We start from the raw sequence: 17,754 nt of genomic DNA, 5'->3' as shown, positions 1-17,754 counted from the left end.
TGTCTGTCATAGTTGACATGTACCTATGATGAAAATTACAGGCCTCTCTCATCTTTTTAAGTGGGAGAACTTGCACAATTGGTGGCTGACTAAATACTTTTTTCCCCCACTGTATGTATAGTGAACCAATTAGATAGCGGGTGGGTATCTTACCCTGTCCACAGACAGAGAGGGGGGGCAGTTCTTGCGTAGCTCCTGACACAGGATCTCCACCAGGGTGAAGGCTTGGTCGTATAGCCGACGGTTATAAAGACCACACACCAGGTTACTGACCGCGGTCACTGCGGAGATTAAGGGACACAGAGACACACAGTCAGACAGGGAAGCAAGAGGGAGAATATGATTATAATGACCGATAACATAGATTTCATGTCAAAGGCACAAATTCACAAGAGCATACAATGATATGGTGAGCAACCAATGGTTATCATAAAACGTCTGCAGAGCACTCTGGTGAGAAGCCTGTAAACTTTTCAAATCAGAGCTATCAGTTAGTGTACCTGCTTTGATGAGGATGTTATCACTGGGCAGCTTGCGTATTTCAGTCATCATCCGGCCTGCTGTTGCCTGGCAGTACAGCAGTACTCTGTCCAGTGTCTCAGTATTCTCCAGCTACAACACAATATATTAAACAATGCATTAACAGTCAAATAATGCACATGTCAAATCTAAATATCTTTACTAGCTACGCTGACAGACCAGGGCTAAACCCGAGACCCGAGTTAAATGTGAACACCCAACGACTAGCAGCTACTGAAACTGTACTCCTCTAACTTACGGATAAATCTAGTTTGGGGTGAAACCCTCCTTACCTGTGAGGCCAGCATGCTCTCATAAGCAAACACAAAGCCTTGGTACATGCTGAAGCAAAGGGACTGCTGAAGTCGGCTCTCCTCAGACTGAGATACCAAATCCTGTCCGGGGTGACACACACACAAGATGATTATGTATCATTTGTCATACATCACTGACATCTTTGACAGCAAAGATGTTCCCTAATGTTTTTTTTCTGGTCAATGATGAGTGAATGACACTAACCTTCTGTAATCTCTTCTGCATGAGTTCCTGATGCTCCTCCAGAAATGAGAACCAGGCCAGGAGCACAGTTCCACTCAGCCCCTTGCTCTGCCCTGCCTCCACTGCCCATACCACCAGACTGCACCCCTCCAGGATCACATGGGCCTCCCGGTCCCCAAGGGTGTTAGGGAGAGACCGGAGGGCCCGGGCACACTCTGTAAAAGCCTGTCCGCTCTCCTCTTCGGAGCTCATGGAGCGGTGGATGTCTACTGCGAGCTTGCCAAGCACCAGAGCTGGGCTGAGGCCATCTGCAGAGTTCCTGACCTTTCCCAGGGCTCCGCCCACCAGCCCTGCAGCCAGGCTCCAGAAACCTGCCTTAGACAGAAGCTTTGAGGTGATCAGCACCACCTCACAGAGTGTAGAGAGGCAGGGCCGCCCCGAGGGCTCCCCATCCCCGCCACGTCCCCCAGCCCAGGGGGACAGGAGGTGACGGTGGGTCTCCTGCAGGATCAATGTGGCATCCTCCTTAGTCAGGGTCCCACAGCCCTTCTCAAACTCAGCCAGGGCGTCTTCCACGTATATGGGGGTTTTGGAGCAGGAGGGGGGTGAGGTTCTCTCCCTGTCCAGCAGCAGCAGGAAGCTCAGGGCTTGCATCTGGCATCGGAGCTTGTCCCTGGGGTTTAGGCAGGCACCGTCTTGGGCTGCAGACAGTCCATTCCACAGTACTGCAAAGCAGCTGCGTACAAGCACACAGTAGTCTTCTGTCTATGTGGCAAACAAGAGGAAGGAAGACACATTCAACAAGAGATTGAGAAGACATACTCACAGATGATGTAAAAACAGCTGACTACAGTTACTATAATAGGAAGTACTGTATTCTAATAAGCTACCATCCATCCTTTACCTGTGGAGCTGGAGCCAGCCTCTGGTAGAGTAGGCTTCCCAAGGAGCTACATGGATGGTACACTCGCAAGGAGCCCAGTTTCTTGAGTATGTGAAAGGTGATTTTCTCCATATACAAAGGGGTGCTTTGCACACCGAGCTCCCCTGAGATGTCATACCCTCGGAGGGCAAGCTCCACCAGCTTTATGAGTCCAGCAATATGGTCACTGTCCGGGGGCCCAACTCCAAGTTGGTGGTTACAGGCCCTGATAACTCGATCACACAATGTTCGACCTTGTGGCCCAGGTCCATTTTTCATGTAAGTCTGTAGGAAATACAGGACAAGTTATTAACTAGCAACACCAGTATGAAAATATATGCACTCACTAACTGTAAGTTGCTCTGGATAAGAGCGTCTGCTAAATGACTCAAATGTAAAAATGTAGTTAGTAAGCTAGCTAGCTAACATTAACAGTTAGCTGGTTAGCGAATTGTGCTAACGTTAGCTAAAACATACTCACCTCTAATTCTTCATGTAGAACTCTTGTCTCTTTTGGACAAACTGTCCGTTTGATGTATTCGTCAACCTTTAAGCACTTCATTTTCATATCTGCAAAACAAGAAATTAATGCATATTTTAGCTAGCGAATAGCTAGTTTTGCAGTTAACGGTAACATAAGAAAGCTAGCTAACGTTAGCTACTTACCACGTTAAACCGACAATTTATCGTCTTGTCTTGTACTTCTTCCTTTGCTTTGACAGTTCTAACGAGTTGCTAAATTATTACAAATAAAAGGAATTGTAAAAGGTTAAAAAGTGAAATGACAACCACAACACTCAAAGGCGAAAACTCGCGCACTGTATTTTAAAATAAATATCTAGCCAATCAGATTGCACATCCGCATACTTACGGAAGTCTCGCTGGGTAATGTAGTTCAAGGAATGTAATTCAGTGTAACGTCTACAGTTTCGTCATTGACCAATCACATGATGCTTTGTATTCCCATTGTGATTGGTCCCTACCTGACTGGTTTTCACAGCCACAAAGTCATAAACCCCGCCCATTTCTTCAATTTATCTTCGTTAAATCAAATTTTTGTTTTAATGAATTTTTACAATATAGCGAATGTTGACTTTGTGGCTGTGGTAACTAGTGGAAACCCTGCCTGAACCCATAGGAGGTACTGTAGTTTAAATGAGGGAGTTCTATTAATGCCCCGGGTATGCATTGATTGCATTTGTTTTGAGTAGATGGACATAACCTACTGCAATCATTCTTGTCAAACACATTAAAATACTTTTTTGGGGCACACAGTGCTTTTGTGTGTGAGAGAGAGGGAGAAGGACCCCTTTGGCCTTTACAGTCTTTGAGTTTGTCCTTGGTGAGACAGTCTTTATAGATACTGTTGGTTGTCATCTCTGCCAGTGTGCATCGTCAGGGTATCAGGAGATAGGAAGCCCACCTTCCTGCTCTGCCCCTCCAGCACTGTGACACCAAATTTTCTGAAACAGTATTGTCAAAGCTGCAAGCTATCGGTATAGCTATACTGCATATTGACTTCTTCCTTGCCAATGACAACTGGAAGTTGAGAGGCATAATAGCCGATAACAGTGTTTAATTAGTTCATTAATTTTCATCCCCATGCCATAGCAATCAGTCTGCACAATTAACAAATTATTTTATTAGTGACCTGTGATAGAGACATTGTCCTACAGGTAGCACAGTTATTCTTGTCCTTAGAATCACTGGTGTTCAAGAAACATGTTACAATTTACACAAAGTGTTCCACTAGGTTTCCTTGATAATGGTTTCCAACATACGATTGGCAGAACTTCACTGAAGAGCAAGAACATTATTGTATTGTAATTCTATTTGCAGAATACATTATTGAACATGTGACTCGTTTCTAGTAACAAAGTGGCACTGCCAATTTGACTGAACATAATTTAGCAACAATGGATACGTCTGCCCTCTTCTTCCTCATCAGTACAGTTAGAAACATTGGTAGTAGTATTGGGGACAAAGTGATATTCCTCCGCAGTTTCTCTCAGCTATGGAGACAGGTCATCAGCTTGAACCACCTGTGAAAAAGGAGCGCAAATTATGCAATGGTTAGCATGTGTGGAAACCTAAAACAGATTTTCAATGTACAACTCGTGGCAATTGCACTAGTCACAATTCAAATGCCCTATTTTTTTTATTGTTTACGATAACTGTACGCTCCAACCATTAATTCACTTATTAAGTATATAGTTATAGCACAGGTAGGGATGACAATTAACACACTGTTGCCCATTAGGACCAAGAATTAGGAACACTGAACTTGACCAGGGTTTCTCAAACTCAGGACCGAGTTTGGGAAACCCTGAACTAGACTAAACACTATTGTCACAGCTATTCCAGAAGAGGTCAGTCTAATGCACTTAGAGGGTCAAGGGCAAATGAAGGGTGAATATGACTATCTGCGTCCCGATTCACCAACCTTCACCCCTGCCATAGATTTATAAACATTGGATTTGTGTAGTCATTGGCTATAAAGGGAGTTTCCATCGTTTTAAAATCCATGGCAGTGCACACTTTGGGAGAAGGGTGGACAATCACGACACAAGCCAACCCTTGACCCTTATGTCGAAGTAAGCACTCATACAATCACCCTCATGGGCTTAAAAATATTAAAATGAATGGACTGATTGTCACGACTTCCTCTGAAGCTGCCTCCTCTCCTTGTTCGGGCAGGCTTCGGCGTTCGTCGTCACCGGCCTTCTAGCCACTGCCGCTCCTCATCTCATCATTCCATTTGTTTTGTCTTGTCTATTACACACACCTGGTTCATATCCCCTCATTAGTACGTGTATAAGTGTTCCCTCTGCCCCCTTGTCCTTGTGGGTGATTGTTTATTGTGAGGAGAGTGTAGCTCGGTTGAGCTCTGTGTATTTTGTATTTCTGGGGTATATTTTCCCCGTGTGCCTGTTTGGTTCCAGTACGCACTGGACTGTTTGACGCATTTCTGCGTAACTCTGTATTCTGTAATAAACTCTGTATTCTGTGATTTACCCTCCTGCGCCTGACTCCTTCAAATCACTCATCACAGAATCACCCACCCGACATGGAGTCAGCAGGAGAGGAGCGCATGCCTGGAGTCGTGGCACGGGTCCAGGAGTATTCTACGATGCTAGCCAGCTTGGGAGAAGCGATGGATCGGGTTCTCCAGGTCGTCCAATGCCTGGAGAGGAGAGGACCCGATCTGTCGGGACCAGCTGGGTGACTGGATCCAGCCACCCACACCCCAGCACCCAGAGGGATCTATATATCCCGACCACTGGATTTCGACAGGACAGCTGCACTCTGCCAGGGATTCCTCCTCCAACTGGAGCTCTACTATTCCAGCATCAGCCCGGCCCCATCGGAGCGGGAGAAGGTGTCCGCCCTCGTCTCCTGACTCTCAGGGAAAGCCCTGGAGTGGGCCAACGCGGTCTGGAATGAAGGAGGAGCCGCATTGGACAACTACATGGAGTTCGCTTGCCTCTTTCGGGCTGTCTTTGATCACCCGCCCGAGGGTCGAGAGGCGGGCGAGCGGCTGGTCCACCTGAGGCAGGGGACGGCAAGGTTAGCACTCCACAACCCCACCTTTTCATGGCCGCAGAGGGTTCTCACGGGGTGGTTGCGAGAGTGTCAGGGTAGGTGTCTCTGTGTTTCCATTGGTGCAACCACGGTGGAAAGTCCAGACAGTACCTCCACCGTGCGCTTTCCCCCCGAATACCTCGATTTGGCGCACCCGTTTTCCAAAACGCAGGCGACCAATTTACCACCTCATCGGGCGGGGGATTGCGCGATAAACCTCCTGGTAGATGCTGTGTCTCTCAGGAGTCATGTGTATCCACTGTCACAGGCTGAAACAGAGGCTATGGAGACATATGTCACCGAGTCCCTGCGCCAGGGGTTTATATTATATTAGTTATCCTCTCCCCCTCATTCCATCTGTGATCGAGTCAATGCATGGGGCGCGCTTCTTCACAAAATTAGATCTCCGGAGTGCGTACAAGCTGATGATGCCTTACGGTTTGATGAATGCTCCATCCGTCTTCCAGTCCTTTGTGAACGAGGTGTTTCGGGACATGCTTGGCCGCGGTGTAGTGGTCTACATCGATGACATTCTGGTGTATTCCGCTATGCGCGCTGAGCATGTGCCCTGGTTCGCAAAGTGCTGGCCTGACTGTTGGAACATGACCTTTATGCCATGGCAGAAAAGTGTCTGTTTTTCCAACAGTCCGTCTCCTTCCTCGGATACCGCATTACCACTTCAGGTGTGGAGATGGAGGGAGATCGTATTTCAGCCGTGCGTAATTGGCCAACTACAACCACGGTAAAGGAGGTGCAGCGCTTTATTGGCTTTGCCAACTACTATCGGAGGTTTATCCGGGGCTTTGGCAAGGTCGCAGCCGGCCTTCTAGCCACTGCCGCTCCTCATCTCACTGATGGTGGAAGGAATATGGTGGAACTGCCTCCAACCAGGATTATACCAATCCATTGCTCTTAAGTCAATGCACAATTGACAATTGAGAGCATCCTGTCGGGCTGTATCAACGCCTGGTATGGCAACTGCACCGCCCGCAACTGCAGGGCTCTCCAAAGGGTGGTGCGGTCTGCCGAACGCATTACCGGGGGCAAACTACCCGCCCTCCAGGACACCTACAACACCCGATGTCACAGGAAGGCCAAAAAGATCATCAAGGACGTTCACCCCGCTATCATCCAAAACGCGAGGTCAGTACAGGTGCATCAAAGCTGGGACCGAGAGAATGAAAAACAGCTTCTATCTCAGGGCCATCAGACTGTTAAATAGCCATCACTAGCACACTAGAGGCTGCTGCTGGCCACTTTAAGAAATGGAACACTAGTCACTTTAATAATGTTTACATATCTTGCATTACTCATCTCATATGTATATACTGTATTCTATAATATTCTACTGTATCTTAGTCCATGCCGCTCTGTCATTGCTTGTCCATATATGTATATATTCTTAAATTCCATTCCTTACTTAGATTTGTGTGTATTTGATTTGTTGTAAAATTGTTAGATATTACTTGTTAGATATTACTGCACTGTCGGAGCTAGAAGCACAAGCATTTCGCTACACCTGCAATAACATCTGCTAAACACGTGTATGTGACAAATAAAATGTGATTTGATTTGATTTGATGAAGGGGAGTAACCGAGTGCAGACCATTGGAAGAAGGGGGTTTAGGGCACCAATGCATTTTTCAGCCATTTTGGTGCCACTGTAAGGACAGAAGCTGGGAGACGAGAAGCAAGTACAGGGAGTGAACATTTATTGAAAAAACAGACAGGAACAAAACACTGACAGCGTCTGGACAACGGAAAACGAAACAACATTAATGCTGACACGGGAATCAAACAGAGGAACAGACAGATATAGGGGAGGTAATTAAGCCGTGATGAAGTTCAGGTGAGTCCAATGACGCGCTGATGCGTGTAACGATGGTGACAGGTGTGCGTAATGATGGGCAGCCTGGTGCCCTCGAGCGCCAGGGAGGGGGAGAGGGAGCAAGTGTGACAGCCACTCCAAATCAAAATCAAATCAAATGTTTCTATAAAGACCTTTTTTACATCAGCAGATGTCACAAATTCCTTATACAGAAACCCAGCCTAAAACCCCAAACAGCAAGCAATGCAGATGTAGAAGCATGGTGGCTAGGAAAAACTCCCTAGAAAGGCAGGAACCTAGGAAGAAACCTAGAGAGGAACCAGGCTCTGAGGGGTGGCCAGTCCTCTTCTGGCTGTGCCGGGTGGAGATTCTAAGAGTACATGGCCATTTGGCCAGATCGTTCTTCAAGATGTTCAAACGTTCATAGATGACCAGTAGGGTTAAATAATAATCACAATGGTGTAGAGGGTGTCAGCACCTCAGTAGTAAAGGTCAGTTGGCTTTTCATAGCCGAGCATTCAGAGGTCGAGACAGCAGGTGCGGTAGAGAGAGAGAGAGGGAGGGAGAGAGAGAGAGAGAGAGAGAGAGAGAGAGGGAGAGAGAGGGAGAGGGTCGAAAACAGCAGGTCTGGTACAAGGTATCACGTCCAGTGAACAGGTCAGGGTTCCATAGCCGCAGGCAGCACAGTTGAAACAGGAGCAGCAGCATGACAAGGTAGCACGTCTGGTGAACAGGTCAGGGTTCCATAGCCACAGGCAAAACAGTAGAAACTGGGGACGGGTCAGCCAGGAGTCATCAGGCCAGGTAGTCCTGAGGCATGGTCCTATGGCTCAGGTCCTCCAGGAGAGAAGGGGGGGGTTTCCCAGTGCCTCGGTCAGCACCAGCAGCAGCTTGCCCAGTTGAACGCCGCCATGCAGGAAGTGCTACAAATTCTGCATAATCTGCCCAGCGCTCCGGTTCTACTTCAGGGAGCGGCGAGTGCCCCCAATCCACCTGTTCCCGTGCTATCACCCACTCCTGCGGGAACCCTCGCCTTACCGGAGCGCTATGACGGTAAAACTACTAAATGTAGCATCTTCCTGCTACAGGTTTCCCTTTATCTGGCGCATCAGCCTGGGGTATATCCATCTGACCAAGCCAGGATAGCGCTGGTGATTTTGCTTCTTAAAGGAAAGGCGCTGGATTGGGCCACGGCAGTCTGGGAAGGAGAGGAGGCAGTGGCACTTCCCTACCCCACCTTCCTCGCTAGGTTCAGGGCGGTGTTTGATCATCCCACAGAGGGAAAGGACGGGGGTGAGCATCTCCTCCATCTACAACAGAGAGAGGGGCCCGCGTCCGAGTACGCTCTGAGCTTTCGCACGGTGGCGGCGTCTTCTGGCTGGAATGAGCGTGCTCAGCGCACGGCCTTCAGGAGAGGCTTACAGGAGGACATCAAGACGGAACTAGCATGTTGGGACGACGAGATGGACCTTGATACCCTCATCACCACGTCCATCCATCTTGACGACATGTTGAGAGAGAGACGGCGTTCCCAACACCTCCCGGAGCCTTGACGCTCACCCCATCTGAGCTATGGAAGCCGCCCTGCTTCCGAGTCCTCACCCATGGAGGTGGGCAGCACCCCCTACACCACCACGGACCACAGATCTCCTGACTGCTCCCTATCTAGGCGTTAAGACTCCCGTCGCCGCTACGTGAGTGTTACATCAGCTCCTATCACAAAACCATTGTTTTTAGTTCCCATAACGGTGACAGGTTATTCCTTCTCTTCCATTTCTACCGCAATGATAGATTCCAGATCAGCGGGGAACCTTATAGATAGATAGGGAGCTGGTCTCTGAATGGGGGTTGCCCACCATGCCACTGCCATCTCCGCTACACATCACCTCACTGGACAATAAACCCCTTAGATCAGGCACCATTACGCACATCACTCTCCCCATCACCATCACCATTCCCACACTACCGAAGCACCACGAGGAGCTGTCATTCCACATCGTCACGTCACCCCTTCACCGGATCGTCTTGGGATTGCCCTGGCTCAGACTACACAACCCCACCATCAATTGGAGCACCAAGAGGATCACAGACTGGTCCACCTCATGCCGGAAGACCTGCCTGCCGGTGGTTTGTTGTTCCACGTCAGTGGAGAGTCCGGAGTTCGCCCTCCAGTCCAACAATCCACGTGAGTACGCAGATCTCTCCGATGACTTCTCTTCATTAAAGGCTACATGTCTCCCTCCTCACAGGCCATGGGACTGCACCATTGACCTGCTGGAGGGACAACACCCCCCTGAAGAGTCGCATTTACCCCCTTTCCATGGTGGAGACTGAGGCCATGGAGAAGTATGTGGCGGAGACCCTGAAACAGGGGTTCATCAGACGCTCTACCTCTCCTGCCTCCGCCAGCTTCTTCTTTGTGACCAAAAAAGACGGAGGACTGAGACCATGCATTGACTACCGGGGGCTGAACGCAGTCACCACCAAGTACCGGTACCCCCTCCCTCTGGTTCCGTCGGCCATCGAGCAGCTACGAGGGGCCCAGTACTTTACCAAGTTGGACCTGAGGAGTGCCTACAACCTGATCTGAATCCGGGAAGGAGACGAGTGGAAGACGGCATTCAGCACTACCTCAGGCCACTATGAATACTGCGTCATGCCCTACGGCCTCACCAATGCACCTTCTGTGTGTTCCAGTCCTTCATCAATTACGTGTTCCGGGACATGCTGAGTAGACAGGTGGTGTACATCGATGACATCCTGATCTACTCGGCTACGTTCGAGGAGAACGTCAGGGACGTCCGAGATGTCCTACTCTGCCCCCGGGAACACAGCCTATTGGTGAAGGGGGCGAAATGCGAATTCCACCAACAGGCCATCTCCTTCCTGGGATACCGGATCAGTCCTCAGGGGGTGTTCATGGAATGAGTGAAGACGGACGCCGTCAGGTCATGGCCAGTTCCCACCACCATCAATGGCCTACAGAGCTTCCTGGGCTTCGCTAAGTTCTACCGGCGTTTCATCAGGTCCTTTAGCTCCATAGCCGCCCCGCTCACCTCTCTCGTTAAGGGTGGGCCTCAGAAGCTGGCCTGGAACCCTGAGGCTGATGCTGCCTTCAAGAGGCTGAAGGAGAGGTTCACCACAGCGCCCATCCTAAAACACCCAGATCCATCTCGTCCTTTCATCCTAGAAGGGGACACATTGGAGGAGGGCGTGGGGGCGGTCCTCTCCCAGCGGCACGGTAAGCCAGAGAAAATGTATCCCTGTGCCTTTTTCTCTAAAAAGCTTACCCCCGCAGAGAGGAACTATGGAGTTGGAGACAGGGAGCTGTTGGCGGTGGTCCTCACTCTGGAGGAATGGAGACACTGGCTGGAGGGCGCAGTCCATCCATTCTGGATTCTTATTGACCACTGGAATTTGGAGTACATACGGGCAGTGAAACGGATGAACTCTCGTCAAGCCAGGTGGGCTCAATTTCTCACTCGCTTCCAATTCATTCTGTCCTACCGCCCAGGATCCCAGAATGTGAAGGCCGACGCACTCTCCAGGATGCACCATACCGGAGAAAGGAATGATCTGGGGGGTCCTATCCTGCCCTCGTCTCTCATCGTTGCGCCTGTCGTTTGGGATGTGGACGAAGACATCCGCCTGGCGGCTCAGGAGGACCCAGCGCCTGCCAACGCCCCTCCAGGGCGCGTGTATGTACCCACCAGTGTCCGTGACTGCCTGCTGATCTGGGCGCACCCCACCCTTACGGCAGGGCACTCTGGTATTGCGCGCACACTGCATTCTCTAGCCCAAAAATAATGGTGGCCCACCTTGGCTTCTGATGTCTCCCGCTACGTCAACTCCTGAAAATAATGGTGGCCCACCTTGGCTTCTGATGTCTCCCGCTACGTCAACTCCTGTTCCGTATGTGCCCAAACGAAGACACCTTGGAACGCCCCAGCAGGCAAACTAGTTCCTCTCCCAGTGCCTCAGCGACCTTGGTCACACCTGTCCATAGACTTTGTCACCGACCTTCCATGTTCTGACGGCTTCACCACAGTCATGGTGGCCGTAGATCGGTTCTCCAAATCACGCCGTTTTTTGCCACTAACTGGTCTTCCTTCTGCTCTCAAGGTTGCTGAGGTCCTGTTCCAACAGGTCTTCCGGCATTATGGACTTCCAGAGGACATAATCTCAGACCGTAGCTCCCAATTCACCTCCCGAGTGTGGAAGGCTTTCCTGGAGAAGGTCGGGGCCACGGCCAGCCTCACTTCCGGGTATAGGCCTCAGTCGAATTGGCAGGTGGAGCGCATGAACCAGGAGCTGGGGAGGTTTCTTCGTTGCCACAGTCAGGACCGGCAGGGTGAGTGGGCGAGGTTTCTTCCCTGGGCAGAATATGCCCAGAACTCCCTCATTCACTCCTCCACGGGGCTCACTCCCTTCCAGTGCATCCTGTGGTACCAGCCGGCCTTGGCCCCTTGGACACCCAGCCAGACCGATGCGCCCGAGTGGTTCCACAGGACCGGACAGGTCTAGGACGCCGCCCATGTCCATCTCCAGAGGGCCATTCGTCGGCAGAAGGTCCAAGCCGACCGCCACCGCAGTGAGGCCCCTGTATTCCAGCCTGGGGATCATGTCTGGCTGTCCACAAAAAACCTCCCTCTCCGCCTGCCCTGCAAGAAACTGAGCCCCTGGTTTGTGGGGCCGTTTATGTTCCTCCGGCTGATAAATGAGGTATCATACCGGCTGCTCCTTCCCCCTCACTACCGTGTCTAACCCACTTTTCATGTGTCTCTCCTCAGGCCGGTGGTTCCTGGTCCTCTGGTGGATGCCGTCCCCCGGGGTACGCCTCCTCCGCTCCTGGACATTGACGGGAGTCTGGCGTGTGCGGTGAGGGACATGCTGGACTCCAGGTTCCGTGGGGGACGGCTCCATTACCTGGTGGACTGGGAGGGGTATGGTCCTGAGGAGAGGAGCTGGGTTCCGGCTGGGGAAGTTCTGGACCCCAACCTAATTCGGGACTTCCACCGTCGCTGCCCTGACCGGCCTGCTCCTCGTCCTCGGGGTCGTCCTCCTGGCCGGCGACGTCCAGCGGCTGGAGCCGCGCATTCGGCTGGAGCCGCGCACCCCTATTTAGCCCTGGACTGTTCTGGATGATGTTGTGTGTGATTGTTAAGCTTTGTGTTGTTTACTCTATCTTTGTTATTTATCTTGCTCTTTGTTAAGTAAACCTTGACCTTGTTAATTTCTGCATCTGCATCCTGCCTCTTCGCATACTCAGTATGCGTCACACTCACAAAGATTTCCTCCACCACACAAGCCCGACCGGATAGGAAGATCACGTCAGTGACTCAACCTACTCAAGTCGAGTATAGCGAAAAAGCCTGGCTCAACGTGATGCATCCCTCCTAGGGACGGCATGGAAGAGCACTAGTAAGCCAGTGACTCAGCCCCCGTAATAGGGTCAGAGGCAGAGAATCCCAGTGGAGAGAGGGAAGCTGGCCAGGCAAAGATAGCAGTTCGCACCCCTGGGCCAAACTACACTCAATCATAGGACCTACTGAAGAGAGGAGTCTTCAGTAAAGACTTAAAGGTCGAGACCGAATCTACGCAGATCATTCCATAAAAATGTTGCTCTATAGGAGAAAGCCCTGCCTCCAGCTGTTTGCTTAGAAATTCTAGGGACAATAAGGAGGCCCGCGTCTTGTGACCGTAGCGTACGTGTAGGTGTGTACGGCAGGACCAAATCGGAGAGATAGGTAGGAGCACGTCCATGTAATGCTTTGTAGGTTAGCAGTAAAACCTTGAAATCAGCCCTAGCCTAAACAGGAAGCCAGCACTGGAGTAATATGATCAAATTTTTTGGTTCTAGTCAAGATTCTAGCAGCCGTATTTAGCACTAACTGAAGTTTATTTAGTACTTTATCCGGGTAGCCGGAGAGTAGAGCATTGCAGTAGTCTAATCTAGAAGTGACAAAAGCATGGATTAGCTTTTCTGCATCATTTTTGGACAAAAGGTTTCTGATTTTTGCAATGTTATAAAGATGGAAAAAAGCTGCCCTTGAAATATTCTTGATATGTTTGTCAAAAGAGAGATCAGTGTCCAGAGTAACACCGAGGTACTTGAAAAGGAAATAATCTCCCAAATATCACTATTTCTAAAACAAGCCATAGAAAGTTGGTTGCAATTTCAATTTAATCCTCCAGAAATGACAGAACAAATATTGCAACAAATATTGTGGTTAAACCCAAATATACTAATAGATAAAAAAACATTATGTTTAAAAATGTTTAAAAAAGGTATAATCTTCGTAAATGATATTATCGGTAGGAATGGTGGAGTTATGTCGCACATGCAGCTAACAAAAACATATGGAAATGTCTGCTCTACCCAAAATTACAACCAAATAATTGCAGCATTACTGCAAAAATGGAAGAGGAAAGTGGAAGGAGGAAAAAGTAAGGAACTTGTCTGTCGGCCTTGCATTAAAGAACATAATTGGTTAAAGAAAATTGTGATAAATAAAAAAGTTTACCAGTTTCATTTAAGGACCAAAAGATTGACAGCCGTCCCATATAGATTGCAAAATAGTTGGGAAGAGATTTTTGATGTACCGATTTCATGGCATAGTGTTTATGAACTGATACGCAACGCTGGATTCAAAACTTAGAATTTTTCAATTTAAATTATTATATAAAATTGTTGCTACCAATAGAATGTTATTTGTATGGGGGTTACAATCTTCCCAGCTCTGCAGATTTGGCTGTGAAGAGACAGAATCATTAGATCATTTGTTTTGGTACTGTCCATTTGTAGCTTGTTTCTGGACACAGATCCAGGAATGGCTGAAGGATTGCAATATTTGCATGGAGCTGACCCTGCAGATAGCACTACAAGGTGATCTGAAAAGTCATAGTCAATCGATCAATAATATAATAATACTTTTAGCAAAAATGTTTATTTTCAATTCACAAACTGTAGAAACAATGAGAATAGAAAGGTTCAGAACTTTTGTAAAACATCACAGTACAGTTGAAAAATATATGGCAAATAGAAATCCAATGTGGATGGTGTTAAGAGATAGATGGGAGGTGTTGAATGGAGCTGAAGGATGGGACTAATAACAACAACTAATAACAACAAGATAACTAGTGTAAGACATGCTGTGTCCATAATAAGTATATAGGTTATATATTGTGAGCTTTTGTGAAAGAGCACAGTTAAAAAGATATGGCGTATAGAAGCATACCAGATGGACATCATGAAAATGATTGGAGGAAGTTCAGGAGTAAAAACAAACAATATAATTATTGACTGTGTCCATAAAATGTATATACAGTGGGGAGAACAAGTATTTGATACACTGCCGATTTTGCAGGTTTTCCTACTTACAAAGCACGTAGAGGTTGTGGTCCTCTGTAGCTCAGCTGGTAGAGCACGGCGCTTGTAATGCCAAGGTAGTGGGTTCGATCCCCGGGACCACCCATACACACAAAAAAAATGTATGACTGTAAGTCGCTTTGGATAAAAGCTTCTGCTAAATATTATATTATAGGTCTGTAATTTTTATCATAGGTACACTTCAACTGTGAGAGACGGAATCTAAAACAAAAATCCAGAAAATCACATTGTATGATTTTTAAGTAATTAATTTGCATTTTATTGTATGACATAAGTATTTGATACATCAGAAAAGCAGAACTTAATATTTGGTAGAGAAACCTTTGTTTGCAATTACAGAGATCATACGTTTCCTGTAGGTCTTGACCAGGTTTGCACACACTGCAGCAGGGATTTTGGCCCACTCCTCCATACAGACCTTCTCCAGATCCTTCAGGTTTCGGGGCTGTCGCTGGGCAATACGGACTTTCAGCTCCCTCCAAAGATGTTCTATTGGGTTCAGGTCTGGAGACTGACTAGGCCACTCCAGGACCTTGAGATGCTTCTTACGGAGCCACTCCTTAGTTTACATTTACGTCATTTAGCGACTTACAAATTGGTGCATTCATCCTATAGCCAGTGGGATAACCACTTTACAAATAACTTTTTTTTTTTTGGGGGGGTAGAAGGATTACTTTATCCTATCCCAGGTATTCCTTAAAGAGGTGGGGTTTCAAATGTCTCCGGAAGGTGGTGAGTGACTCCGCTGTCCTGGCGTCGTGAGGGAGCTTGTTCCACCATTGGGGTGCCAGGGCAGCGAACAGTTTTGACTGGGCTGAGCGGGAACTATGCTTCCGCAGAGGAAGGGAGCCAGCAGGCCAGAGGTGGATGAACGCAATGCCCTCGTTTTGGGTGTAGGGACTGATCAGAGCCTGAAGGTACGGAGGTGCCGTTCCCCTCACTGCTCCATAGGCAAGCACCATGGTCTTGTAACGGATGCGAGCTTCAACTGGAAGCCAGTGGAGTGTGCGGAGGAGGGGGTGACGTGAGAGAACTTGGGAAGGTTGAACACCAGACGGGCTGCGGCATTCTGGATGAGTTGTAGGGGTTTAATGGCACAGGCAGGGAGCCCAGCCAACAGCGAGTTGCAGTAATCCAGACGGGAGATGACAAGTGCCTGGATTAGGACCTGTGCCGCTTCCTGTGTAAGGCAGGGTCGTACTCTCCGAATGTTGTAGAGCATGAACCTGCAGGATCGGGTCACCGCCTTGATGTTAGCGGAGAACGACAGGGTGTTGTCCAGGGTCACGCCAAGGCTCTTCGCACTCTGGGAGGAGGACACAACGGAGTTGTCAACCGTGATGGCGAGATCATGGAATGGGCAGTCCTTCCCCGGGAGGAAGAGCAGCTCCGACTTGCCAGGGTTCAGCTTGAGGTGGTGATCCGTCATCCATACTGATATGTCTGCCAGACATGCAGAGATGCGATTCGCCACCTGGTTATCAGAAGGGGGAAAGGAGAAGATTAGTTGTGTATCGTCAGCGTAGCAATGATAGGAGAGGCCATGTGAGGATATGACAGAGCCAAGTGACTTGGTGTATAGGGAGAAAAGGAGAGGGCCTAGAACTGAGCCCTGGGGGACACCAGTGGTGAGAGCACGTGGTGCGGAGACAGCTTCTCGCCACGCCACTTGGTAGGAGCGACCGGTCAGGTAGGACGCAATCCAGGAGTGAGCCGCGCCGGAGATGCCCAGCTCGGAGAGGGTGGAGAGGAGGATCTGATGGTTCACAGTATCAAAGGCAGCAGACAGGTCTAGAAGGACAAGAGCAGAGGAGAGAGAGTTAGCTTTAGCAGTGCGGAGAGCCTCCGTGACACAGAGAAGAGCAGTCTCAGTTGAATGACCAGTCCTGAAACCTGACTGGTTTGGATCAAGAAGGTCATTCTGAGAGAGATAGCAAGAGAGTTGGCTAAAGACGGCACGCTCAATAGTTTTGGAAAGAAAAGAAAGAAGGGATACTGGTCTGTAGTTGTTGACATCAGTGGGATCGAGTGTTGGTTTTTTTGAGAAGGGGTGCAACTCTCGCTCTCTTGAAGACGGAAGGGACATAGCCAGCGGTCAAGGATGAGTTGATCAGCGAGGTGAGGTAGGGGAGAAGGTCACCGGAGATGGTCTGGAGAAGAGAGGAGGGGATGGGGTCAAGCAGGCAGGTTGTTGGGCGGCCTGCAGTCACTAGTCGCAAGATTTTATCTGGAGAGAGAGGGAGAAAGAAGTCAAAGCATAGGGTAGGGCAGTGTGAGCAGGACCAGCAGTGTCATTTGACTTAACAAATGAGGATCGGATGTCGTCAACCTTCTTTTCAAAGTGGTTGACGAAGTCATCCACAGAGAGGGAGGGGGTGGGGGGGTGGGGGGGAGGATTCAGCAGTGAGGAGAATGTGGCAAAGAGCTTCCTAGGGTTAGAGGCAGATGCTTGGAATTTAGAGTGGTAGAAAGTGGCCTTAGCAGCAGAAACAGATGAAGAAAATGTAGAGAGGAGGGAGTGAAAAGATGCCAGGTCGGCAGGGAGTTTAGTTTTCTTCCATTTCCGCTCAGCTGCCCAGAGCTCTGTTCTGTGAGCTCGCAATGAGTCATCAAGCCACGGAGCTGGAGGGGAGGACCGAGCCGGCCGGGAGGATAGGGGACACAGGGAGTCAAAGGATGCAGAAAGGGAGGAGAGGAGGGTTGAGGAGGCAGAATCAGGAGATTGGAGGGAGAAGGATTGAGCAGAGGGAAGAGATGATAGGATGGAAGAGGAGAGAGTAGTGGGAGAGAGAGAGCGAAGGTTGCGGCGGCACGTTACCATCTGTGTAGGGGCAGAGTGAGTAGTGTTGGAGGAGAGCGAGAGAGAAAAGGATACAAAGTAGTGGTCGGAGACATGGAGGGGAGTTGCAGTAAGATTAGTAGAAGAGCAACATCTAGTAAAGATGAAGTCAAGCGTATTGCCTGCCTTGTGAGTAGGGGGGTGAGAGGGTGAGGTCAAAAGAGGAGAGGAGTGGA

General features: G+C 49.2%; 1 protein-coding gene across 2 annotated transcripts in view; it reads right to left on the bottom strand.

Moving 5' to 3' along the window:
• LOC121575271 (prefoldin subunit 5) overlaps window positions 1-2,764 on the bottom strand; it is a 30,041-nt gene extending 27,277 nt beyond the window's left edge. For both annotated transcript variants that reach the window (XM_041888244.2, XM_045222867.1), the window contains exons 1-7: window positions 2,606-2,764; window positions 2,421-2,509; window positions 1,922-2,224; window positions 1,039-1,782; window positions 813-914; window positions 501-612; window positions 154-281 (exon numbers count right to left, since the gene is read on the bottom strand). In XM_041888244.2, the coding sequence (XP_041744178.2) occupies window positions 154-281; window positions 501-612; window positions 813-914; window positions 1,039-1,782; window positions 1,922-2,224; window positions 2,421-2,507 (1,476 nt within the window). In that variant the 5' untranslated portion in view covers window positions 2,508-2,509; window positions 2,606-2,764. The remainder of the gene's footprint in view (window positions 1-153; window positions 282-500; window positions 613-812; window positions 915-1,038; window positions 1,783-1,921; window positions 2,225-2,420; window positions 2,510-2,605) is intronic.
• Between the last annotated feature and the right edge of the window lie 14,990 nt (window positions 2,765-17,754).

This window comes from Coregonus clupeaformis, chromosome 10 (assembly GCF_020615455.1).
Source record: "Coregonus clupeaformis isolate EN_2021a chromosome 10, ASM2061545v1, whole genome shotgun sequence".
Taxonomy (NCBI): Eukaryota; Metazoa; Chordata; class Actinopteri; order Salmoniformes; family Salmonidae; genus Coregonus; species Coregonus clupeaformis.
This window is presented reverse-complemented; position numbering and strand designations above follow the sequence as displayed.